Consider the following 21,526-nt stretch of genomic DNA (forward strand, 5'->3'; position numbering starts at 1 on the left):
TATTGAATTTAACGTCAATCTCATCTCAATCTAATCTTTCATACTTGATCACAAGTATACATTGATTTGACTTTTCTGTCCTAGTACCCTTGGAGGACATTGTATTTACAGCTTTATGTGGGAAAAAAAAAGGAATAGGAAAGAAAGCATGCTGGATCTTTTACAAATATGGATTGGCCTGTCAGGATTTGAGAAGTGACTGAAAAACACCACAATGCATGCAGTGCCTCTATATGCAGAGCTAAAGCTCTTTAGTTTTTTAAAAAAAGTATTGGCACAGCTGTTTTAAAATTTAGAGTATAGTTGTTCATGTTCATTTCAGGAATCTCTGAGTGATCCTTTTCTTATTTGGTACATAGATGTTTTAGTTTGATAATGTAGATGAGTATTTTAATGGCTGGTTGACTTTTGGGCAACTATAAAACAGGATTAGTTTGGTAATGGCCTTCAAGGTACAATTCATTTTTGTATAACAATATTCACATTTTCATTTAAAATACAGCACATGTATTTTTAGACATATTTTTTAGCAGATAGAATTTTGCAGATTTTTAGTTCATAAAAAATTAGGAAACATCTTATAAAGCTTTCTTTTTACCAAATGACAAAACAGAATTAATAAATGCAGCATTTTAATATTAATTATGTCTTTTGTAAGAACAAAACCTCAGGAAACTATAAAGGTTATATGTAGCAAGAAATAGGTTAGAAATGTAGTTTTTGAGTTTACAGTATGCTTACTGTAGTTCAAATAAGATGCACTGATTTCCAACTAGATAATGATTCAGAGTATTTGTCTGGTTTAGCTTGATTATAATTCAAATTGTTTCTTTGCCTAGAAGTCTGTAATTATGTCAAAAATTTAATTTAATCTAAATGATAAAATATTTTGTAGTATTTAGACATACTGTAGTTGCTAATTGGGAAACAAAGTCATCAGTCACTGACTAAGTGCAACTCTTCAAGTCACACATCATTCACACAATGCAATGGTTGCAAACAGAGCAATGTGTTGAATTAATTTTCTGTTGGAATGATCAATAACTAGGGAAGCACAGTGGTTAGTATTCCTACCTTGTAGTGCTGGAGCCCTGGATTCATTTCCTGGTGTGCTATCATAGTAGTTTGTAAGTTCTTTCCATGTTTATGTGGGTTTCCTCCGGGTGCTCCAGTTTCTTCCTATAGTACAAAGATTTAATTGGCTCTGGTGTGAGTTTGTTTAGAAAATGGATGGATGGATGATCAATAATTTTCTTGTCAGATTGAAGAGACCAAGTAGAACCTTTGCTAATAGCCAGCTTGTTATAACATTGTTCTTCCACATTTTCCTCAGTTTCCTTGTAAATTCTATTAAATGTTAATACCAACTGTTCTGTTTTTTTTTCAGAAAATGACGTACTTATGTACAGAGTGCCATAAATATAATATGTTTTTAAAGAGATAATTCTTCCCAGACCAAGAATATGGTTTCCACGGCAACGTTTTGGCTATAATGACCAGCACACTTGTGCTCAATTCATTCTTGTTTGCAGTTTAAACCATTTTATCATTATTAAAAATACAGGCTATTCATTTTAAATATGACATGGATTGTTTGAAGTACTGGAATCTTGTAATAAGGAAACCACTGACTTTTATAAAACTGACAAAGCATAAGATTTATTGTTTGATTGGAGTAATGTTGTATCATAGGTGTCTAAATGTGTGCTGGTATTTTATTTCCTGGCCTACATTGTTATTAGCTACCACATTGAAAGAAAAATAAGATGCATTGACATAAGTTAGAACCCACCTTGTGTGTAGGAATGTGGTTTGAGAATGTGGTTTAAGAAGAACACTTTACACAAAATGAAAATAGTGGTCATGTTTACATGTGCAACTAAAAATAAATTAAACATTGACAGTTTCAGTTTTACACAGTGCTTAGCTTTTTGCTTCCATATTTAGAAATTCTTGCCCAAAGGTAAGAGATCACATGGTTTACAGGCCCAATCACTGCAAATCAAAGAAGCTTAATAGGGGGACCTCTAAAGAAAACCAAGTTGTTGCTACAAGTGGTGTTGGTGGACCAGTAGGTAGCAATCTTCTGCCTGGGCCAAAACTTCTATAAGCCAATGCCATAGTTTGGTGATCAGGGACACTGCTGTAGAAAGCTTCCTCATTCAGATGAGACGTCAAACTGTTTGTAAAGGGGAGAGGTGTTAACCATAGTCTCTTGGCTATTTTCCACTTAGCCTCCATAAAATTCCCCCTTATTCATTTTCTTATTGTTTATACACATCAATATCCCAATTCTCCACTTGAAGTGCTGTGTAGTGGAGAGGTTGGTGTGTCATGTCTGCTGTAGTGAATGAAGTCCTCACCTTTATGTATATTGCATTGTATTGGAATGAAAAAAAAACTAAATACTATTTATTATTGTTATTACAGTATAATTATTTAGTTCAAGAGGTTCAACTATGCTTTTATCTTTAAACAGTTATCATTACTACCCGATTGTCCCTGCAATAAACATATGAACTTATATATCCTTAATTGCAGGAAAATAGTGGGATCTTTAATTACTGACGATATCTTTACTGCTTGTGAAATGAGAATGAATATATGATAGACTTTGAAATGTTATCTTGCATGTGTGAAGCTACTTAATTAGCTAAATGTACTTACATAATTAATATTTTATCACAATTTGGCTTTGAATTTCCTGTTCTGTGCAGAATATGCATAATATCTTTGCACGATTATTTTTTACAAAACTGTGTCAAGTGAAATCGGAGTTTCCAAAGTAAGTTAGACCATTGTTTCCATAACGGAGACATTGTTGTTTAAAAATTTAAGGTAAAGGGAAATATTCTATATTTCAGAAGACAGGATCTACTTCTGTGTTACAAAAGTGAATGACTGGCTGTATGTACACGTTTACAGACCTTTAGCCCCTTCGGGGCTCAGATCTGGTTCCACTTTATGAAATGTGTTGTCTGGTTATGTTCCAAGTCATTCACATTTCTCGGACCAGTAAGATCACGGACACTGCAAATGTGACCTATGTGTGTAGTTGTTAATAGGCTGATTCTACTAGTAGTTCAGGTGGGTAGCTGCGTCAGCATGCGTAGGCTGCAAAGGAACAAGTTATAGGTTTATTCCATGCTGAAAAAAAGAAGAAAGAGAACACAACGTTTCGGCCGTGGAGCCTTCTTCAGGTGTGAGGCTTCTTTTTTTCAGCATGGAATAAACCTATAACTTGTTCCTTTGATTCTACTAGTATGCATACAATTTTTTTCCAAAGGAATGTGTTTAAAAATGAACGCATAAAGTGATATAAATCTAATTAATTCACGTTTGTTTTAGGAAAGTGGTTGGGTGGACAAATTAACCGACTCTTCACCCGTGGAGATCAAGGTAGCACAGAAGCATGATGGTTAGCAACCCTGCCTCACAGATTTAGGGTGCTGATTTCAATGGCCCTAACAGCACCAGTCTTTGCCTTCATGTGGGTTTTTACCCTGTGAATCACTCTGGACCACCTAGGTTTCCTTCCACCAAAGACATGTTGGCTACTTGATTGGCTTTGCTTCTCTCCAAATTGTCAGTTTCTGAGAGGCATTCAATTAGTGTTCATGCTTTCTTATTTGGGATGGGGGGGACTTTTCTCCAGTAAACTGGTAGTGGCTATGTGACAATAGAGAAACTGAGACAAATGTCTCTACCATAACGGGTTGCGTTACCGCTTCTTCTCGTTACTGGCCTTTATGATGTTCTGAATTATGTTTAAAACTATCCACGCTTGACTTAATGGTATGGCAGAGTGCGTCTTGTACAAGGCACAAAAAAGTGGATTACTATGTTCACAGGACAATATTGCAGAAAACAGTGCTTTGACAAACAAGCTGTAAAATTATTTTCCATTAGGTTTATTATGCTTGCTGGGAGAGGCTCTGGCTCCCCATCGACCCTGTATTGGTTAGATGGATGGATTATTTTCACACTCTTTCTATTTTCTAAAAGTTTAGAAGTTAGTTTAGGGGGGACAAGTTCTTGCAACAGGAGTGCAAATATGTATATGCTGTATATATTCACAGCATATCTGTATTTAGGAAGTCCGTCCACAGCTTGGAGGCAGTTGTTTATATGACATTTCAGACGTTCACTATGCCTGTCATAAGGGATGTTCTTTCTGTGCATCACTCTGAGGTTCCATTTGGACATGTGCACAGTGTGAAAACAAACACAGGCAGAGTTGTTTCCGAGGCACACTCCAAGATAGCTGCAAGCTATGGGATATATGCATTTCCCTACAAATACATTATTGTTTTCGATCAACTATTGTATTTCTTAATTTCATTTTCACCATCTTTAAAGTTAGACTTAGGATACAAAATATGTTTCTTCAGAAAGGTTGTAGACTTTCTATAGGCACTGTTTCTCTCTTTATGAAAATACATACAGTGTTGTGAAAACGTAAGCACACCCCATGAAAAGGTGTGTATTTCTCAACATATTTGCATGTATGGAAATGTTATCTTCATTTCAACAATATTGACAGATAAAGATGATCTAATTTAACAAATAACAATGAAAATTATTCTTTGCAATCATTTATTCAACCAAAAAAAAAGTCAGAAATGCGATTGTCTGCTGTGGAAAAAATAAATACACCCCTAGCTTCAATAGCTGGTGTTGCCCCGTTTGGCAGAAATCACTTCTTGTAAGCGTTTCTTGTAATTGTCTATCAGTCTCCTACATCGACTTGGAGAAATTTTTGCCCACTCCTCCTTACAGAACTCCTTCAACTGTGTGATGTCTGAGGGCTTTCTTGTATGTACTGCTCGCTTCAAGTCCCCCCACAGCATTTCTGTGGGGTTAAGATCTGGGCTTTGACTTGGCCATTCCATAACCCTTCATTTCATCTGTTTGAACCATTCCTTTGTGGATTTGCTTGAGTATTTTGGGTCATTGTCTTGTTGCAAGGTCCACTTTCGGTTCAGCTTCAGCTTTTTGACAGATGGCCTCACATTCTCCTCAAGTACTCTCTGGTGCAATGTGGAATTCATGGTTGACTCTATGAAGGCAGGCTGGCCAGGCCCTGAGGCAGAACAGCAGCCCCAAACCATAATGCTTCCACCACCATAATTTACAGTTGGTATGAGGTTCTCTTGGTCAAAGGCAGTTTTTGTTTTTTCGCAAATGTTGTTTTTCAATGTTATGTTTTAAAATTAGATCACCTTTATCTATCAGAATTGTAGAAATGGCGATCAAATATCCTTTTGTCCAAAAATGTAAGAAAAGACAAAAATACCTTTTCATGGGGTGTAGTTACTTTTTCACACCACTGTATATAGAAGGAGCAATAGATTAATATTGTCTTCTTAGGAAACAAATGCTTTACATTTTACAGTGAAAAGAAGGTTAAATATATGTGTATTTTGGTACTTTTTAGTAGATAATTATAATTGTAAAAAACATATACATGCAATGTTATTATGATAAAGTCAGCTATGATAATAGATATGAAGTGAGAATATATGATAAAAACATCTTCAGACTTTGAAGATGATGAAAAATAATACTCATCCATATTCTAGGGCCTCTCAGTCAGCTCTGAGTGTGCATGGTATTCTGTAAACAAATGCTTAGTGGCAGTGAGAACGAAACAACAACATATTGGCTGTAAGTATTCCAAGACTCATGAGTCAATTTGTTATATGTGCTACAATCTAGGAGTGTTTGTAAATTTGACTGTGAATTCTGACCTAATGTATCTGTCAGTACTCTTTCTATGACCTTTAAGGGACCCCTTTAAAACATGCCTTTTATGCTTTCATGAATTTGCTAGGAACCCACATCTGCAACCTAGTAAGAATAGTCTAATTAGTTTTTTTTTAATTTAATGAGTTAAAATCTGTCCGGTCAATTAGTTTAATTATCTCCTGGCTATATACTTTAATGCGTACACTGAAACTGCAATAGAACATCTATTGAGTTCATCCGTATAGTGGCTGATTTTGGACCCGGGTCTGGGAACAAAACGGAAACAGAATGTCGCATCATCCTTCATCTACAGTTCTTAATTTGAAGAACATGCTTATAGTACATATGCTAATACATAGGATAGTGTTTCTGATACACCATATAAGAGTTTTTTTTTTCAGCCATGGTTTGATTTTGATAAGCGATGAAGTGATTTTGTGCACAGCAGTTGTCATAGAAACAGAGGCTTGTGCAAGCTTTTAAAAAGATACAGTTTATCCCCTCAGCACACAGTGATTTATCACTAAACCAGGGAGACGCATGTCTTGTAATAACCGCTGTTGCCTTAAAGGGGGGATGACTTCAGATTTGGTTTCACTGTGTCCATGGACCTAGGGATAGGGGACTTAATCCCTATAACTTTGTCAAGTGTGTTATATCCAGCTTTGCAGAATCCGGATTTCAAATTTAGGGAGGAAACTTTCAAACTGTACGGATCCCAAAACAACCCCAGTTTTGTGCTCCACTTCTCCAGTTCTCATTTATACATTGATGTTTTTTTACTTCCCTGGGGGTCAGAGGACATCTTAAAGTCAAGTTTGAAAGTGAATCTCAGTCTCCAAAATCACCAGAGGTGAATTTAAGTTATGAGAGGACTGGTGTGATGTGATTGTTGTGTACAATTTTTATAAACAAATCTTATTTTTTCCTCAGTATTACTACATTATTATATCAGTCGATTGCATTACTGTGAATACGATCTGTGCATCTTCAAAATGGGGTGGATCGGTGGCTCTGTGGCTAAGGATCTGCGCCTGTTGCCGGTTCAAATCCCACAGCCGGCAGAGGAATCCTACTCCATTGGGCCCCTGAGCAAGGCCCTTAACCCCTACTGCTCCAGGGGCTCTGACCTCAGGCTCTCTCCCTATCTGTGTGTCTGTGTGTCTCATGGAGAGCAAGCTGGGGTATGCGAAAAGACAAATTCCTAAAGCAAGAAATTGTATAGGGTTAATAAAGAGATGATGATGTTAAATGCAACTAACAATATCTGATATAGTTACTAACTAAATTGACAACTTATTTATTGATTTTATTAAAGATATTTTAACCCATTAATAAAACCATTGACTGGATAAATAACATGACACTGATGTCGTACTGCCACATTATAAGTGATAAAAAATTGCTGGATATGACAAAAAAGCAAAGGAAGCTGAAATGAGTAACTTGATGAGTAAAGACAAATTATCTGAAGTATCTGAACAACAAAAATGAGATGTGGCACAATGTGGCCATATCTGGCCATCTTCAAATGATTTGAAAAATGTGAGTGAAACGAATATTATATCAAAGCTCGGTTGTAACCCATTTCCAGTTTAGGGATGTAGTCATAATTTCCTGTATCTTTGTTTTTTTACAGCACATACAACTTTTAGAAAGCTGTAAAAAAGCATGAGGTACATCACAGTAGATAACTTGATCATTTCATAATGCAGAAACAGAGATGATGTTCAGGTAAACTACTGTATCATTGTGTCAACAAAATAGAATCTGTAGATTTTTTCAACAGTTTCATGTTTCTTTTGTTTTATGAACACTCCTCCTAGAGGGGGCCATTCGACCCTGACTTATTTGGTTGCTGTGTCCTAATTCCCAAAATTTGTGTTTGACTCTTTACTACTTTCCCACTTTCTCCACTATATGTAAATGATAACATATATAGTATATAACCTCCTTTTATAAATTATGTAATATATAAACTCTTAAGTCGTTTTCTTAATTGGTCCCTTAACAAGCTTCCCATTTACAGTTTGTATCTAAAATCTGTCTTTGCTTCTGGTTGTAATGCTCTGGATTTGTCTATATTCAATGTGATCTGCCAAACATTTGTACTCCAGTTTGCTTCCGTTTTGATTTAATCAGGAAATCTTGCCTTAGTTTACTACCTATACCAGAGTATAGATCAGTGATATAAATTATGAAGAGCATGTGTCTTAGTGTAGGTCACTGTGGTACGTTACTCACTACGTCACCCTAGTGCGAACACTTAGCCCTGTATCCTCTCTCTTTTGAAAATTAGCTAAAAAATAACCATGTGCTGATACGACATTAGGCATACGGCTGTTGAGCAGCACGTCCGGGGGTAATCAAGAGTGACTGGGTGTGGTTCTCTGTACACTTTAGTTTCCTTTTATCTCGGCAACTGAAATGAAACTACTCTACTGTATATCATTTAACAGAACACACAAGGTGATGTTGAAAAATCTTTAGATGTTCACAACGAAAGTTAATCAAAGGTGCCTCTTGCACCTTTGATTATAGACAATATATAATATACTGTATAGACAATATAGTTATAGACAATATTACAACACTGAGCAATAATATGGAAACGGGAAAAGTGTACTGTAGGTAATTCACAGATCAGTAATGGATGATGTTGTATCAACAATTGATCTTAAGAAATGCTATGACTAAATGGGGAACATCAGGTAAACGAGGAGCACATACTTCCTGGTCTTATATTGTCATCTGACAAATCATCTTCTTCTGACTAGTCAGATGGTGACGGTTTATTTCCTGCGGGTGTTTTTGGGGAATGTAGTTGAGACAAGGGTCTCCCATCTTGCCTTTTACTGTCACCTTGCCACAGCAGATTAAAGTCATGGAATGACAACATTTGAAATATTGGGGAAAAAAAATAAAAGGTCTTCTTTTACCTGAGTCCCAACAACAACCTTCTCATGTAAGTCTTTCTCAGTCAAGCTGATTTGTTGCCTACATTCCTGTGACAGATTTAAATAGCTCCCAGACTTCACTATGATACTTGCCTGAAATAACAACATGTATGTACATTAAATTAACACTGATAAAAAACTGTCTGATGCCGATCCATCAATTTCATGTAATTAGAATAAATCAGCTTTTCCCTTTGACAATTTTATTGTTCCTACCAGCAGCTCAGTACTTTGTATTTTCCATGCTGGTAAAAGACATTTCCCATCATTGATTTTTTTTAAAATGAATTACGTTTAATGTATGCAAATAATGGAAAAGTGGCAGTTTAACAGTGTTGCCTTCCATCATAGTAACATTACTAACATACCAGTAAACCTTATGAATTGAAAATAGGCACCATAGGTTGGTAACAGCCTTTGCCTCCAAGGTACAATAGACAGTGTATATACGATCTCCTTTCTTTTTCAAAGTGAATACTCTGTATCCAAAGCTGTAATGTGATCAGTGAAAATATTTTAAAAATGAACATCATTTTAGAATGTTTCAGTATTTGAATAGTGCATTGAAATTTTTTGAATTATTTTCTCATATTTTTCTTCACAAGCTTCATTCATGCTTTTTAATTTTCAAGGAAAACAAATTCAGATGTTCTTTCTGAGTTTAGAATGGAGTACTCTGTGTATTATAATACGGTATGTACAGGAGCTACGTATATTTGGAGAGATGAAACTCATTATTAACAGCCTTAAGATCAGCCTTAAAGGAGAAGTAATGGTTATAAAATATGCTTTCAAATCTGAATTGGTCAACTAGGACTACATTGTGTTTCTTATATTTCTGCTGTAGCACGTGATTATTCACACCCTTAACAGTTGTTAAGAAAAAGAAAGACACCTTCTCAAATCCAATTTGCATGTTTTATTACCTTGCTTTTGTTGTTTTTCAGTATGTTCCCTTGCTAATTTTGTACATTTATACAGAACTGTCATATTGTATTTAATGTCTTACCATCTTCTGCCATTTTTACCAGTAAACTAATAATTTCCACTATTGAGATTCATTAGAGCTTTGTTGTATTTTGATTATATTACCTATTACTTCAGCCAGGTTGAATGTACAATTTAATTTATTTAAGGAATTTAATTATTTTGCAGAAGTTTCTTCTAGATTTACTAAGATACATTAAATCTATGTGCTTTACCATTCTTGTATATACTTTAAAATGTAGATCCCTAAAAATTAAATTGTCAATAACATTACATTTAATTATTTACTTAAAAATGCTCACAACTAGCAAACTAGAAACACAGAGGGGAAGGTTTTTTGTTCTGTGATGAGCTGTGAATTCTGATCAGTAAAGATTTTGCTTATACTGGTCACATACTTGGGGAGTTATGTGAAACCTTACTTACCTCTTTAGGGCTTTTCCTGCATGATTGCACATTGGTACTGCATGATTGGACATTGATGCACACTCCACCTGTTGAAGAGGTCTTAAAACAGTTGTTCTTCGTGCCATGTTTTCCCTTCCATGTACACATTGTAGAACTACTGGTGACGAATTATCATAAGGTGCTTTACGTTGTTTCCATATCTATTATTACTAGAACGAGGCATAATAGTGGTTCTTAATAAAACAGCCTAAGTAAATAGTAACAGGGTAGAATAAGACCACTTAAAACATTAGATGTTTGGGTTACAGTTATATTATCAGTGCTTAATGAACAACAGAATGCATTATGGAAATTATACTCTGATGGATTTTTCACCTGCTGAGGCTTTTTACACTAGGATGCAGTGGGTTATTTTATGATGCTTGTTTTCCTGGACTCCCAAATTTCCACACACAGGTTTATTTGAAAATAGTTGAATACATGATTTTTTAGCTGAGTGTTTTAGTCTAAATTGTACTTAAGTTGTTTGCAGTTTATAGACTGCGCTTTATCTGGGCTTTATGATTGTTAAAATGTGAAAATAGTAAGCTGATTGTTTAAGTTATGATGTAAAAATGACAACACATTATAAGATATATTTGTAATTTTTATAGATATAGGTTGATACATTTATTTTTGAAAAGCCATGTATTGATGCACAACTAAAAATACACCTGCATCACATGTGACATCTAATAAAAATATATATAAAAAATTAATTTTAGCCTAATTGAAGTTCTGTACTTCCCCTTAGGTTAATTTGTACCGCAAGTTTTAATGAGATTTTTAATTAGTATGTTAATTGCATAATGCAAGGAGTGAGATGATCACTTTTGAAAGAACCACATACGATTTGACAATCAGGAGGAGCATTTACAGTGCAGTGATAAAGTATTTGCCTCATTTCCTCTATTACTGCATATTTGTCACACAGGATGTTTTCAGAATTTTAGACAAAATCTAGTATTAGATAAAGGGAACTTGAGTGAACAAATAAATGAAATAATAATAACTTTATTCTTATTATTTCATTTATTTAATAAACAAAGTTATCCAACACCCATATCCCCTGTGTGAAAAAGTAATTACACTTAATAACTGGTTGTGCCAGCTTTAGCTGCAATGACCGCAACCAAATGCTTCCTATAATTCATGATCAGTCTTTCACATCTCTGTAGAGGAATTTTAGCCCACTCTTCCTCGCAAAACAGCTTTAATTCAGAAATAGGTTGGTAGGTTTACGAGCATGAACTGCTCATTTCAGGTCCTGCTACAGCATCTCTATTGGGTTTAAGTCTGGACTTTGACTAGGCCAGTCCAAAAGTTTCATTTTGCTTCTTTTCAGCCATTCTGATCTGGACTTGCTTTTGTGTTTTGGATCATTGTCTTGCTGCATGACCCAACTACACTTCAGCTTCAGCTCACAGATGGATGACGGGACATCCTCCTTAAGAATTTTCTGATACAGAGCAGAATTCATAGTTCCTTTAATTATGGCAAGTCGCCCAGGTCCTGAAGCAGCAACGCATCCCCACACCATCACACTACCACCTCCATGTTTGACGGTTGGTACAGTATGAGGTTCTTACTGTGGAATGCTGTGTTTGCTTTACACCAGACATAATAGGATCCCATATTGTTCACAAGGTTCCACTTTTGACTCATCTGTCCATAGAACATTCTCCCAAAAGTCCTGAGGATCATCCAGGTGCTACTTGGGAAATGAGAGATGAGCATTTATGTTCTTCTTGGTTAGCAGTAGTTTCCACCGTGCTACTAATTTCTCATGAAGCCCATTTTTGCCCAGGCTCTTTCTGATTGTGGAGTCATGAACTCTAACATTAGCTGAGGAAAGAGAAGCCTGCAGTTCTTTGGATGTATTTTAAGGATCCTTTGTGACTTCCTGGATGATTTTACGCTGCGCCCTTGGAGAAATTGTGGCAGGCGGACCACTCCTGGGAAGATTCACTACTGTTCCAGGTGTTCTCCATTTGGAGATTATGGCTCTCACTGTGTTTCGTTGGAGTCCCAGAGCCTTAGAAATGGCTTTGTAACCCTTTCCAGACTGATAGATATCAACAACGTTTTTTTCTGATCACTTCAGGAATTTCCTTTGATCGTGGCATTATGTGCTTGTTGAATCTTTGTGCTGGCAACTTGACTCTGATGGTAAGGGTCAAAATAAGTGAGATTTATGTTGAGCAGGGCTGGCTGTAATCAAGCCTCTAAATTATCCCTTTTACTGGGTTTATTTAACTAGGGCAATTTCTTTTTCACACAGTGCCATTTGGTGTTGGATAACTTTGTTCATTAAATAAATGAAATAAGCAAAAACAAAAATGTGTTATTTGTTCACTCAGGTTCTCTTTATCTAATATTAGATTTTGGTTGAAGACCTGAAAACATCCAGTGTCAACAATTTGCAGTAATAGAGAAAATACTTTTTCACGGCACCGTAGATTGCATACAAACAAGAGTTCACTTTTTCCTATTTTTATTTACAATCTTGAAAGTATTTTGTTATTTAGATATGTAATTTTGCTGGATTGTGGTTGAGAATTGTTTTGTTCATCATTACTTTTTTCTCATAAGAACACTCTAAACACCACAAGGGATTTGAGAATACAGGATTGTAATTAAACATGTAAATACTTTAAAGAAAAAATTGGTGACTGTCCTTGTTTTACTGTAAGCAAAGGTATAAAACATTGCTTTGAATAACAGACAGCCATATATGGGGTTGTTATTATAAATGCATTGTTTTTTGCAAAAATTATTTTTCAGGCATTGCCAAATTTGACCCCTTACAAGCTACTTCACCACCCCCCCCCCAAATGATATTTTTAGAAGCAAATTTTATAAAACATAAATATGTAAATTATATGAAAGGTAGATATGTTATAACAGTCAGTACTAAACACTTTATTCTTTTCTTTTCCATTTTTAATTCTTGTGTTGTAGTCAGATGTATTGTATAGAAAATGCTCATGGCCAACTGGTGAGAGACTTGGACTTCAATCCGAATAAGCAGTACTATCTGGCCAGCTGTGGTGATGACTGCAAGGTCAAGTTCTGGGACGTCAGGAACATCAGTGAGCCTGTCAAGAGCCTGGAAGAGCACTCCCACTGGTAGGAGAGGATGCTTGATCTGTGTTACCTGTCTGCATCACGCAGAGCCCTGTGGGAGTCACACAACTGCAGTCTTGCTTTGGAAGATCAGTGGGCAGTGTTCTTGCCTCTGGGCCAAAAGATCACAGATACAGAGCCCTTTTTTGGTGTGGATATTTATAATGCACACCAGGTACCAGCAGCGAAGCCTAAAGCATCTAGCATCTATGTGACTCTGTGTGCTGCAGTGCTTGCAAATCAATTCATACGCTGATGCATAAAATAAATGGCAGCACTCAGGTTTAATGTATTTATTTATTTTTAATGTAGATGTCTGCAGAATCAGAGAAAATGTGAATAAATATACATATGTGACACTGCTAAAATTTAAACATGTAATGTTATTACAAAAATAGTTTAGGATACAAGTCTTAGATTAGCACAATCCCTGTACTGTTTTAAATAGACATAACCAACCAGAATTAGAATATCTCATTCTATAGCCAACTTTTCTAACAAACAAGTCACCTTCAGTGTTGTCGATAATTACCAGGCTATTTTAATTACTTAAGCAAGTCTTGTGTTAATTGAAGTAATCTTTTTTATAAATGTCACTTTATACATAAAATAATTTCATTTGGCAACATATACTGTATACCAAACATGGAGCAACTCATCCTATTTTTATGAAGTTACATATCTTTAGCTCAGTATTTTGTTACTCCAAGCAGTAATACTTGTCAGTCAACAGAGCTACCTGCTAATCATTTAAAAGGAAGATCACATTATATAAATACCAAGTGACATCAGTATTCCCACTATCTAGTTTGATCTTGTCACGTTTTACTAGCTTAGGCCTTTTGAATTTAAAAGTGTAATTAATGTATAGTGAATGCAAAATAATATTAATTTCAGTTCAGCTAGTAAAACGTAGAATTGTTTTGTGTTTTTGTGTATAGATTTGTAATCACTGTTTTATGTCGATACATGGACAGTATATTTAATGTTATAGTCTAATATCAATGTTATATTGTTTTCATTGAGTAATTTGTATTAGCATATTTGCCATCAATGTAGTAATTTATTCAGTGTTTAATTTCAAAACATGTAGGTGCACATAGACCATACTTTTAAGTAATAATATAATAAAAGCAGTTTCAGTGCAAAGGAGCTGTGTCACCTGAGAGGGCATGAAACATTAAACTTCGAAACAGGATTAATAAAGGGTAAAATATGTTATTGGATGTGGTTGTCTTTCAGTAGCATCATCTCTAATTTCAAAACTTGTTTCTTGAGTGAGCACCAACCAGCAGCCAAGAGTTCCTGTCTGAACCCGATCTTCCTCTTCTTCTTTACAAAAAGCTACATTTTTTAATCACCGTACAACCACTTTACATTAGGTTGGCTGTGTGGAAGGCTTTAAACCAGAAATACCATATAAAGCATGTACATACATTTTTTTCTTTTTGTCTTCTCAAAATGTTTCAGAGATGTGTGGCATATAACAAGAAAACCCTTCTGAATATTTAAATCTGATTATTAGTGTATAATAAATCTGATTATTAGTGTGTGTTATTCCAGTATCTTATAGGGGAATCATTTTATACTGAAATAAATGAACTGGCAAACTATAATCTGAGTAGATGGATTAACGTGATATGTCAAAAAACCTGGGAGGGAGCTTTAATTTACTAATGTACAATTAAATGTATCCTTAAATTAAATCCTAAAGAATATTAAAAAATCTAAGACAGGAGATGAAAGGAAAGCATAAGCCTAGAAACTTTAAAAGCAGAATAGTAATTATTTGTAAAACAAAATAAATGTCACTGATTTATTACAAATTCAGTGTTTTTTTATAAGAGTATTATTAGGAGAATGGTAATATTTTCTTTAGAAGGAAGTATTAGGTTTATTCCTTGCTGAAAACTAAAGAAAGAAAACACAACGTTTCGGCTGTGGAACCTTCTTCACGTGTGAGAACCAAAAGGTCCCAGATGTGCAATGCTAACTATTATGCCTCATTGTTGCCCATAAGTAACTACATAAATATGCATCATACATATGTATGTTACTTGCATATTCTTTATTTTTACCAGGCTTGAAATTCACAGCATAAATCACCTTATGACCTGTGCCCATTCAACTCTGTCGCTAATGGAGTGGTTTAGTGTTTATGCAACGCAGTTGTTCAGCTGTATCAAGGTCAGTCATGAATAATCAGTGAATCAAAATGACACCTTTGACATTTATCTATTTCCAAAATCAGTGGACTCTATTCTTCTAAAAATATGCATACATAAGCAGACTAATAAGTTCTTTTGATTCTCAGAAAATATTTATTGAAACTATCGGGTCTTTCATGAGGAATGACTGGAGTTTCAACTCTAACAGAGAAATGCTAACTGCTTGCATCATGTCTCTCAGTAGTGCTGTTGTTTTGCAGGGTGTGGAGTGTAAGGTACAACCACTCTCACGATCAGCTGGTATTGACAGGCAGCAGTGACAGCAGGGTCATTCTTTCCAACATGGTGTCCATTTCTTCAGAACCCTTCGGTCATCTAGTGGATGAAGACGACCTGAGTGACCCAGAGGACAACCACCAGGAGGAGAAGTATGTCTCTTTAACTATTGAATTCAGGTTTTTCAGTTTTCTCACTTCCTGTCAGGGTGAATAAACACTGACCAGCAGCATACAGCACACCTACTCCCTGGGTTATACAAGTCTTTGCGTAATCAAGTCTTCCATAACTTGACAGTGAGCCTTTTAAGCTGTTGATGTTGCAGTGATCGTCCTTTATTTTTATTCCTACTAGTGTCAGAGAGTAAGGAAGGACAATAATTAACAGTTAATTAATTAACAGTTAAAGGACGATAAACCCATGTGGGGTTTATTGTCCTTTAACTGTTAAGAGGTGTGTGTGCTAATCACAGAGGATGTAGCAGGAGTACATAAGGTGAAGAGAGAGACAAAGGACACTCCTCCCATTTTTATAGAAGTGGAGAAATTAAATAATGAAAAAATGTTTTAAAACCCTACAATTAGAATGAATAAATGCCAAATGTAGCACAAGCTTAAAAAATACAATGTGTTAAATAAATTAGAAATATATGTAAATTAATTTATAAATATTGTACATTTCATTACCCTTCACTTTGGAGTTCACTAATTAAACACAAAAATAAATAAACACTCCACAATAAATAAAAAAATATAAAATGTTTTGGGTGCTTTTGGGTGATATGATTGTAATATGGGTTGCTCACAATTTTCCATGAAAAATGTAATGGTTGCCACACTTGCATGACAGAAAAGTGATTCTGAAGTGCGAAATAGAGTCCTGATGAAGTCAGCATTACGAGTTGTGCGTAACCCAGGTAAAGGGTAAATCTCCCCTATAGCATTAAACCTCTAGTATTGTAATGTACACTTTTGTTCTTAGGTAACAAATCGGTTTGTAAAAAAATAACTTTAACCTGCATGGTTTGAGACATGACTGCCTGGTTTTAAGGACAAGAAAGCTCACTCTCACACACACTGGGAGGTTTTTGTGCTTGCAGTGGAGCTGGGGATGTTGGAGGGACATTAGCAAGATGAACACTGGGAAATGGTGAACTACAAAGCTGTATTTATACCCTGGAGTCAGTGATTTGTGGAAACTGTGGCTTCTTGTCCTTTCTTCAACATCAAGAAAGTGAATGTTGCGTTCACAGTAAGATACCAAATAGTAAACACATTCTGACTCAAGGATGTGATTAAGCTTCAGCGCTGTATTGCCAAGCATTATTACTTGGTTCAGATGCAAACAAAATGGCTTTACAGAATCCAAAATTAAGGCTAAGTCTCTAAAAGACAGTACCCTGTCTACAAACTGAATTATATAGAATTATCCAGTTTCCCCAGCATAAAGTACAACATAAACAGACATTATACAGTATGACTTTCAACAAGCAACCTTTCTTATATATCAAATGAACAAACGAGTGGGCCAGAGACACATCTGATATATACTTGTAAACAAATCCCCATGTGCAAATCCCTATATTCCATATGGAATAGTTAATTTTATAATAACAAATATACAGTTAACTAGTTACAAGAAAAGTATTTGTTGTTGTCTCTTTGGCAATTTATGGTGGTGGCTTCATTGACATTGCAGCCCCTTGTCCAGCTCACCGAGGCCAGTTAATGCCAGAATTTTACATCCCCTCTGCAGGAAAAAAGTCACCTTTTGTTGCCTTAAAGACTTTTTTGTAAAGATTTTTTTAGATCTATTTACAGTTCTTCCCCACAACTTCCAAGTGCAAACAGTGTCCTAGAAGTACTTTGAATATTAAAAATAAAAACTGGAATAGCTTGGTTTGGTAAGTGTCCATCCCTCTTACAATAGCAGCCCTAAATTAACTGAGGTGTAACTAATCACTTTCAAAATCACACACAAAGTTAATTGGCCTCCACCTGTTTTTAATTGTAGTGATTCACATGATTCTTAGGATAAATTCAACAGCTGTTATAGGTTTCCTCTTCTGGGTAGTGCATTTCAATGGAAAGCATCAACGATGGGCACCAAGGGACTTTCAGAACAACTCTGGGAAAGTTGTGGAAAGGTACAGATCAGGAGATGGATATAAAAAATTAAAAGGCCTTAAATATACCTTGGGGCATGGACAGGACAATTAGGAATTGGAAGGTATACGGTACCTCCAAGACCCTGCCTGAATCAGGCTGTCCCTTCAAACTATATAACGAGGTAGAAAGTTGGGTGGTCAGGGAGGTTACCGAGAGGCCAATGATAACTTTGAAAGATCTGTAGGCTTTTATGGCCAAGACTGGTTCAGGTGTGCATGTGACAACAATATTACTTGACACATCTGGTAACATGGCAGGAAGGAAGCTATTACTGAATAAAGAAGTAAGGCTTAGTAAAGCATCTCAAATGATTGCACAAATAATTTGGTGCAGCCAGTGTGTTGCAGACATCATGCAGTTGTTGCCTCAGAGAGATACTGACTTTTATATTGTAAAAGAAAAAATAACCCAGTACTTTTAAAAATGGCAATATATGCATTATATAATGCAGAATAATGCTTTCCCTGAAGTCTTTCCACAAATCACTGTCTCTGACATGTCCATAGTTTTTGTGCTATATCATTCTTTTTTTCCCTTGTTAATCGCTTGTGTTGGTTATTTACTTAGAGGAATTAATAATGCATCACATTTCATTCCTCTCACTATAATATATAGAATCGTTGCATTCTGAGACCAGGTTTTACATCCTGATGTGAACTTAGGGATCATGTTTTCGTCAAAACATTTCTTGTGAGGTACAAAGGTAATTTTCCTTACAGGAGTGAATTAACTTTGAAAGTATTCCACCTTTTCACCTTATGACCCTTTGACAGTTCTTTTTATCAAATCTGGTTTTCATTTATCTCTCTTTATTTGTCTAATTTGTAGTATACATAACCATACACTTTCACTGGGCTACTATTTTCACCTCATAGCCCAACTTAACTCAACTTAGTCATTAAATAATTTAATGCTAATGTAGTAGTCAGTCACTCAAGTGTATCATGGTGAGTCATGAATGATCAGTTAATCAAAAGATACCAAAATAATTGAATTAATATCCAAAATATTTATGTTGTTTTCTCTAAAAATATTTGTAAATGCAATGATACACTGTGTGTTGTGTGCTGAGGGCTGGGGAGGTCAAGTCCTTTACATATCTACATGAAAAATACCTGTTATCTTTAAACTAAGGATATTCTTTGGAGTGTTTAGCAAAACGTTTTTGAGACTGCACTGTAACAAAATGACACCCCCCCAAAGCAGTATACATAAATAAGACTTCAGACTTATTATAAAATAAAAACACAACTTAATATATGGTAAAGAAGAAGAAATCCATGAATGGACCCTTGTTTTTCAGATCTGACCACAGAACACTTTTGCAATTTGAGCAACAAAGAAAAAATGTGTATTTAAGTAAGGGATTGTGGCCTTACAGATGTGTACATTTTTTCTTTTTATGGTATCTACCAAGCTAAAGAAATCTCATGCACGCTTTGTGGTGCAATATTTGGAAGAGGGAAAAAATGGTTCCCATTTCCTTAGCATCTTTTTAGGGAGTGATTTAGTACTGCAAAGGGTCTTTATTTTGTAAAGTTTCCCTCTTTTCTCTATGGTATTTGTGCATCATTTGCAGAATTATGTTTTGCTTCCTTGTTTTCCTGGTTCAGGGTTCTCATAGTTTTTGTGAATTACTGTTAATCATATAAGTAAATGTTGTGTGCTGTTAATTTATTACAGGTAAATATGTCTTAATCTTTTAAATTTGGTGCCTTGCTTATGACTGTTCTTCATCACTGTGCCTTGAATAAAGGAAATAATGGCCTAGAAGTGTTACTGCTCTGTATTTCTAGGCAAATAGAGCATAGATAATTTATTTCTTACATTTTCTCATTTTCAAGGCAAGCTTGAATCAGGACCTGGTTTTCTATTTATAATTATATTCAATTCTTTACAACTCTTGCATGTAACTATAATTTGATAATAGTTTATCTAAACCCCATTTACCTGAATATGAATCTTCCAAAATAATTTCCCATCTTCAACAAACTACATTCATGCACATGCATTAGTATGTGCATATATTACTATGTGCATAGATTACTACAGTATACAGTACATGTTTCTGCCAATCTATAAGATATTGTAGGAGTTACATTTCATGTTACTTGAATTGCTTCTAAAACCTTTTGTCATTCCAGATGTTTAGCATAGAAACTTCTATTATTTTTCACTTCTTAATAGGCAAACGTTTTACAATAGTAATGGATTTTTAAATGTTGTAAAAATTGTGTTTTTTTTTCATTGCAGGAGTAAAGAACCACTCCAGGACAGCATAATAGCTACCTATGAAGAGCATGAAGACAGTGTCTATGCAGTTGAGTGGTCATCTGCAGACCCCTGGCTGTTTGCTTCATTGAGCTATGATGGGAGGCTTGTAATAAACAGAGTGCCGAGAGCTCTGAAATATCGCATTTTGTTGTAAAACCCTGAAGAAAGAATTATAATAAATTTCCTCCAAGTCTTCTGATGTACAATATGTAAGATATTGCTGATCTTCAAATCTTAGGGAACATGGGAAAAATATATTGCATATCAGTGGAAATTCTTATATGCGCATACAGTACATATAACATTAGTTACATTTTTCAGTGTGTTAACCTGTTTCTTTTGGTGTTACCATCATTATATTGGGTGAACTGTTGCTGAGACTGTCTAATTTTGTGATCAAGTCATTGAAGAACGGCTTCTGCATGCCTCATGTGAGCAGCCACGTATTCTGTCATAAAATAGTAACAGAAGAAAAGAGATATTTTGATGTTCTAATTATGCCTTTATATTTTTACCTGTGTATTATGGGGAAAGTAAATTTTTATGAGTGTACTAGTTGGAAGTTTAAATGTTTAAAACATAGGGTAACATCTACTTTAAAAATTACAATCATTTTAAAGGTTCTAATACAGTTGAACAACTCCTTATTTCTGTCTATTGTTTTTAACTTTACTGAAATGCGAAAGTATATGCAAACAACAGAATTTCCTGATCAGGACAGATATCACATTCAAATTTGGCCTATACAAACAAATAATGTAAACAGTGACAAAGCATGGTGAATTTTGATCCAGAAAACCCAACCTATTTTCATGAGAACCCTGGTTAATAATTGGAATTTAGAGGACATTGAAGGACATGAATCATTTCCCACAACAATATATTCAAGGTTTTAAAGTTGAAAAGATATGTCAGATAGTCTTAAAAAATCGTTTTGCTTCTATGTTTACTGCAGATAGGTTTAAATGCCTAAAATGTAAAAACGGAAGGATGAATTAATAAAACAAGCCAGGCTACTTTTTTCATCCAAGCATTATAACACGCTGAATATTTTATTGTGCATGAATTTGACAGTTGTAACACTCATTAGTGCTGCAGACACATATGATGGTTAGTTTTAATTGCAGTTTGACTTGCAGTATTTCTTGAGTTCTTACTGACAGAGGATGTCAGAGGTCTTCATTTGTGATGTTAAAGCTATTGAGACAGGTTTAAGGAATATGTAACATTTCCTTACCTACATATATATTGTAGATTTCTTCAGGAAATATGGATGAAATTTTTAAATAATTCTTTTGCTGCGGAACAGCACATGTGGTACCATGCTTCCAGCATTTCCCGTCTTCTCCTGAAAGAAATTGACAGAGATCTTGCT

General features: G+C 35.1%; 1 protein-coding gene across 1 annotated transcript in view; it reads left to right on the plus strand.

Annotated features, from left to right (window-relative positions):
* The window catches only part of eipr1 (EARP complex and GARP complex interacting protein 1), a 42,128-nt gene extending 21,771 nt beyond the window's left edge, over positions 1-20,357 (plus strand). Inside the window, exons 7-9 of the mRNA XM_006626381.3 lie at positions 13,101-13,268; positions 15,694-15,861; positions 20,131-20,357. Coding sequence (XP_006626444.1) covers positions 13,101-13,268; positions 15,694-15,861; positions 20,131-20,305 — 511 coding nt within the window. The 3' untranslated portion in view covers positions 20,306-20,357. The remainder of the gene's footprint in view (positions 1-13,100; positions 13,269-15,693; positions 15,862-20,130) is intronic.
* The last annotated feature ends 1,169 nt before the right edge of the window (positions 20,358-21,526 follow it).

Source organism: Lepisosteus oculatus, chromosome 2 (genome assembly GCF_040954835.1).
Source record: "Lepisosteus oculatus isolate fLepOcu1 chromosome 2, fLepOcu1.hap2, whole genome shotgun sequence".
Lineage (NCBI taxonomy): Eukaryota > Metazoa > Chordata > Actinopteri > Semionotiformes > Lepisosteidae > Lepisosteus > Lepisosteus oculatus.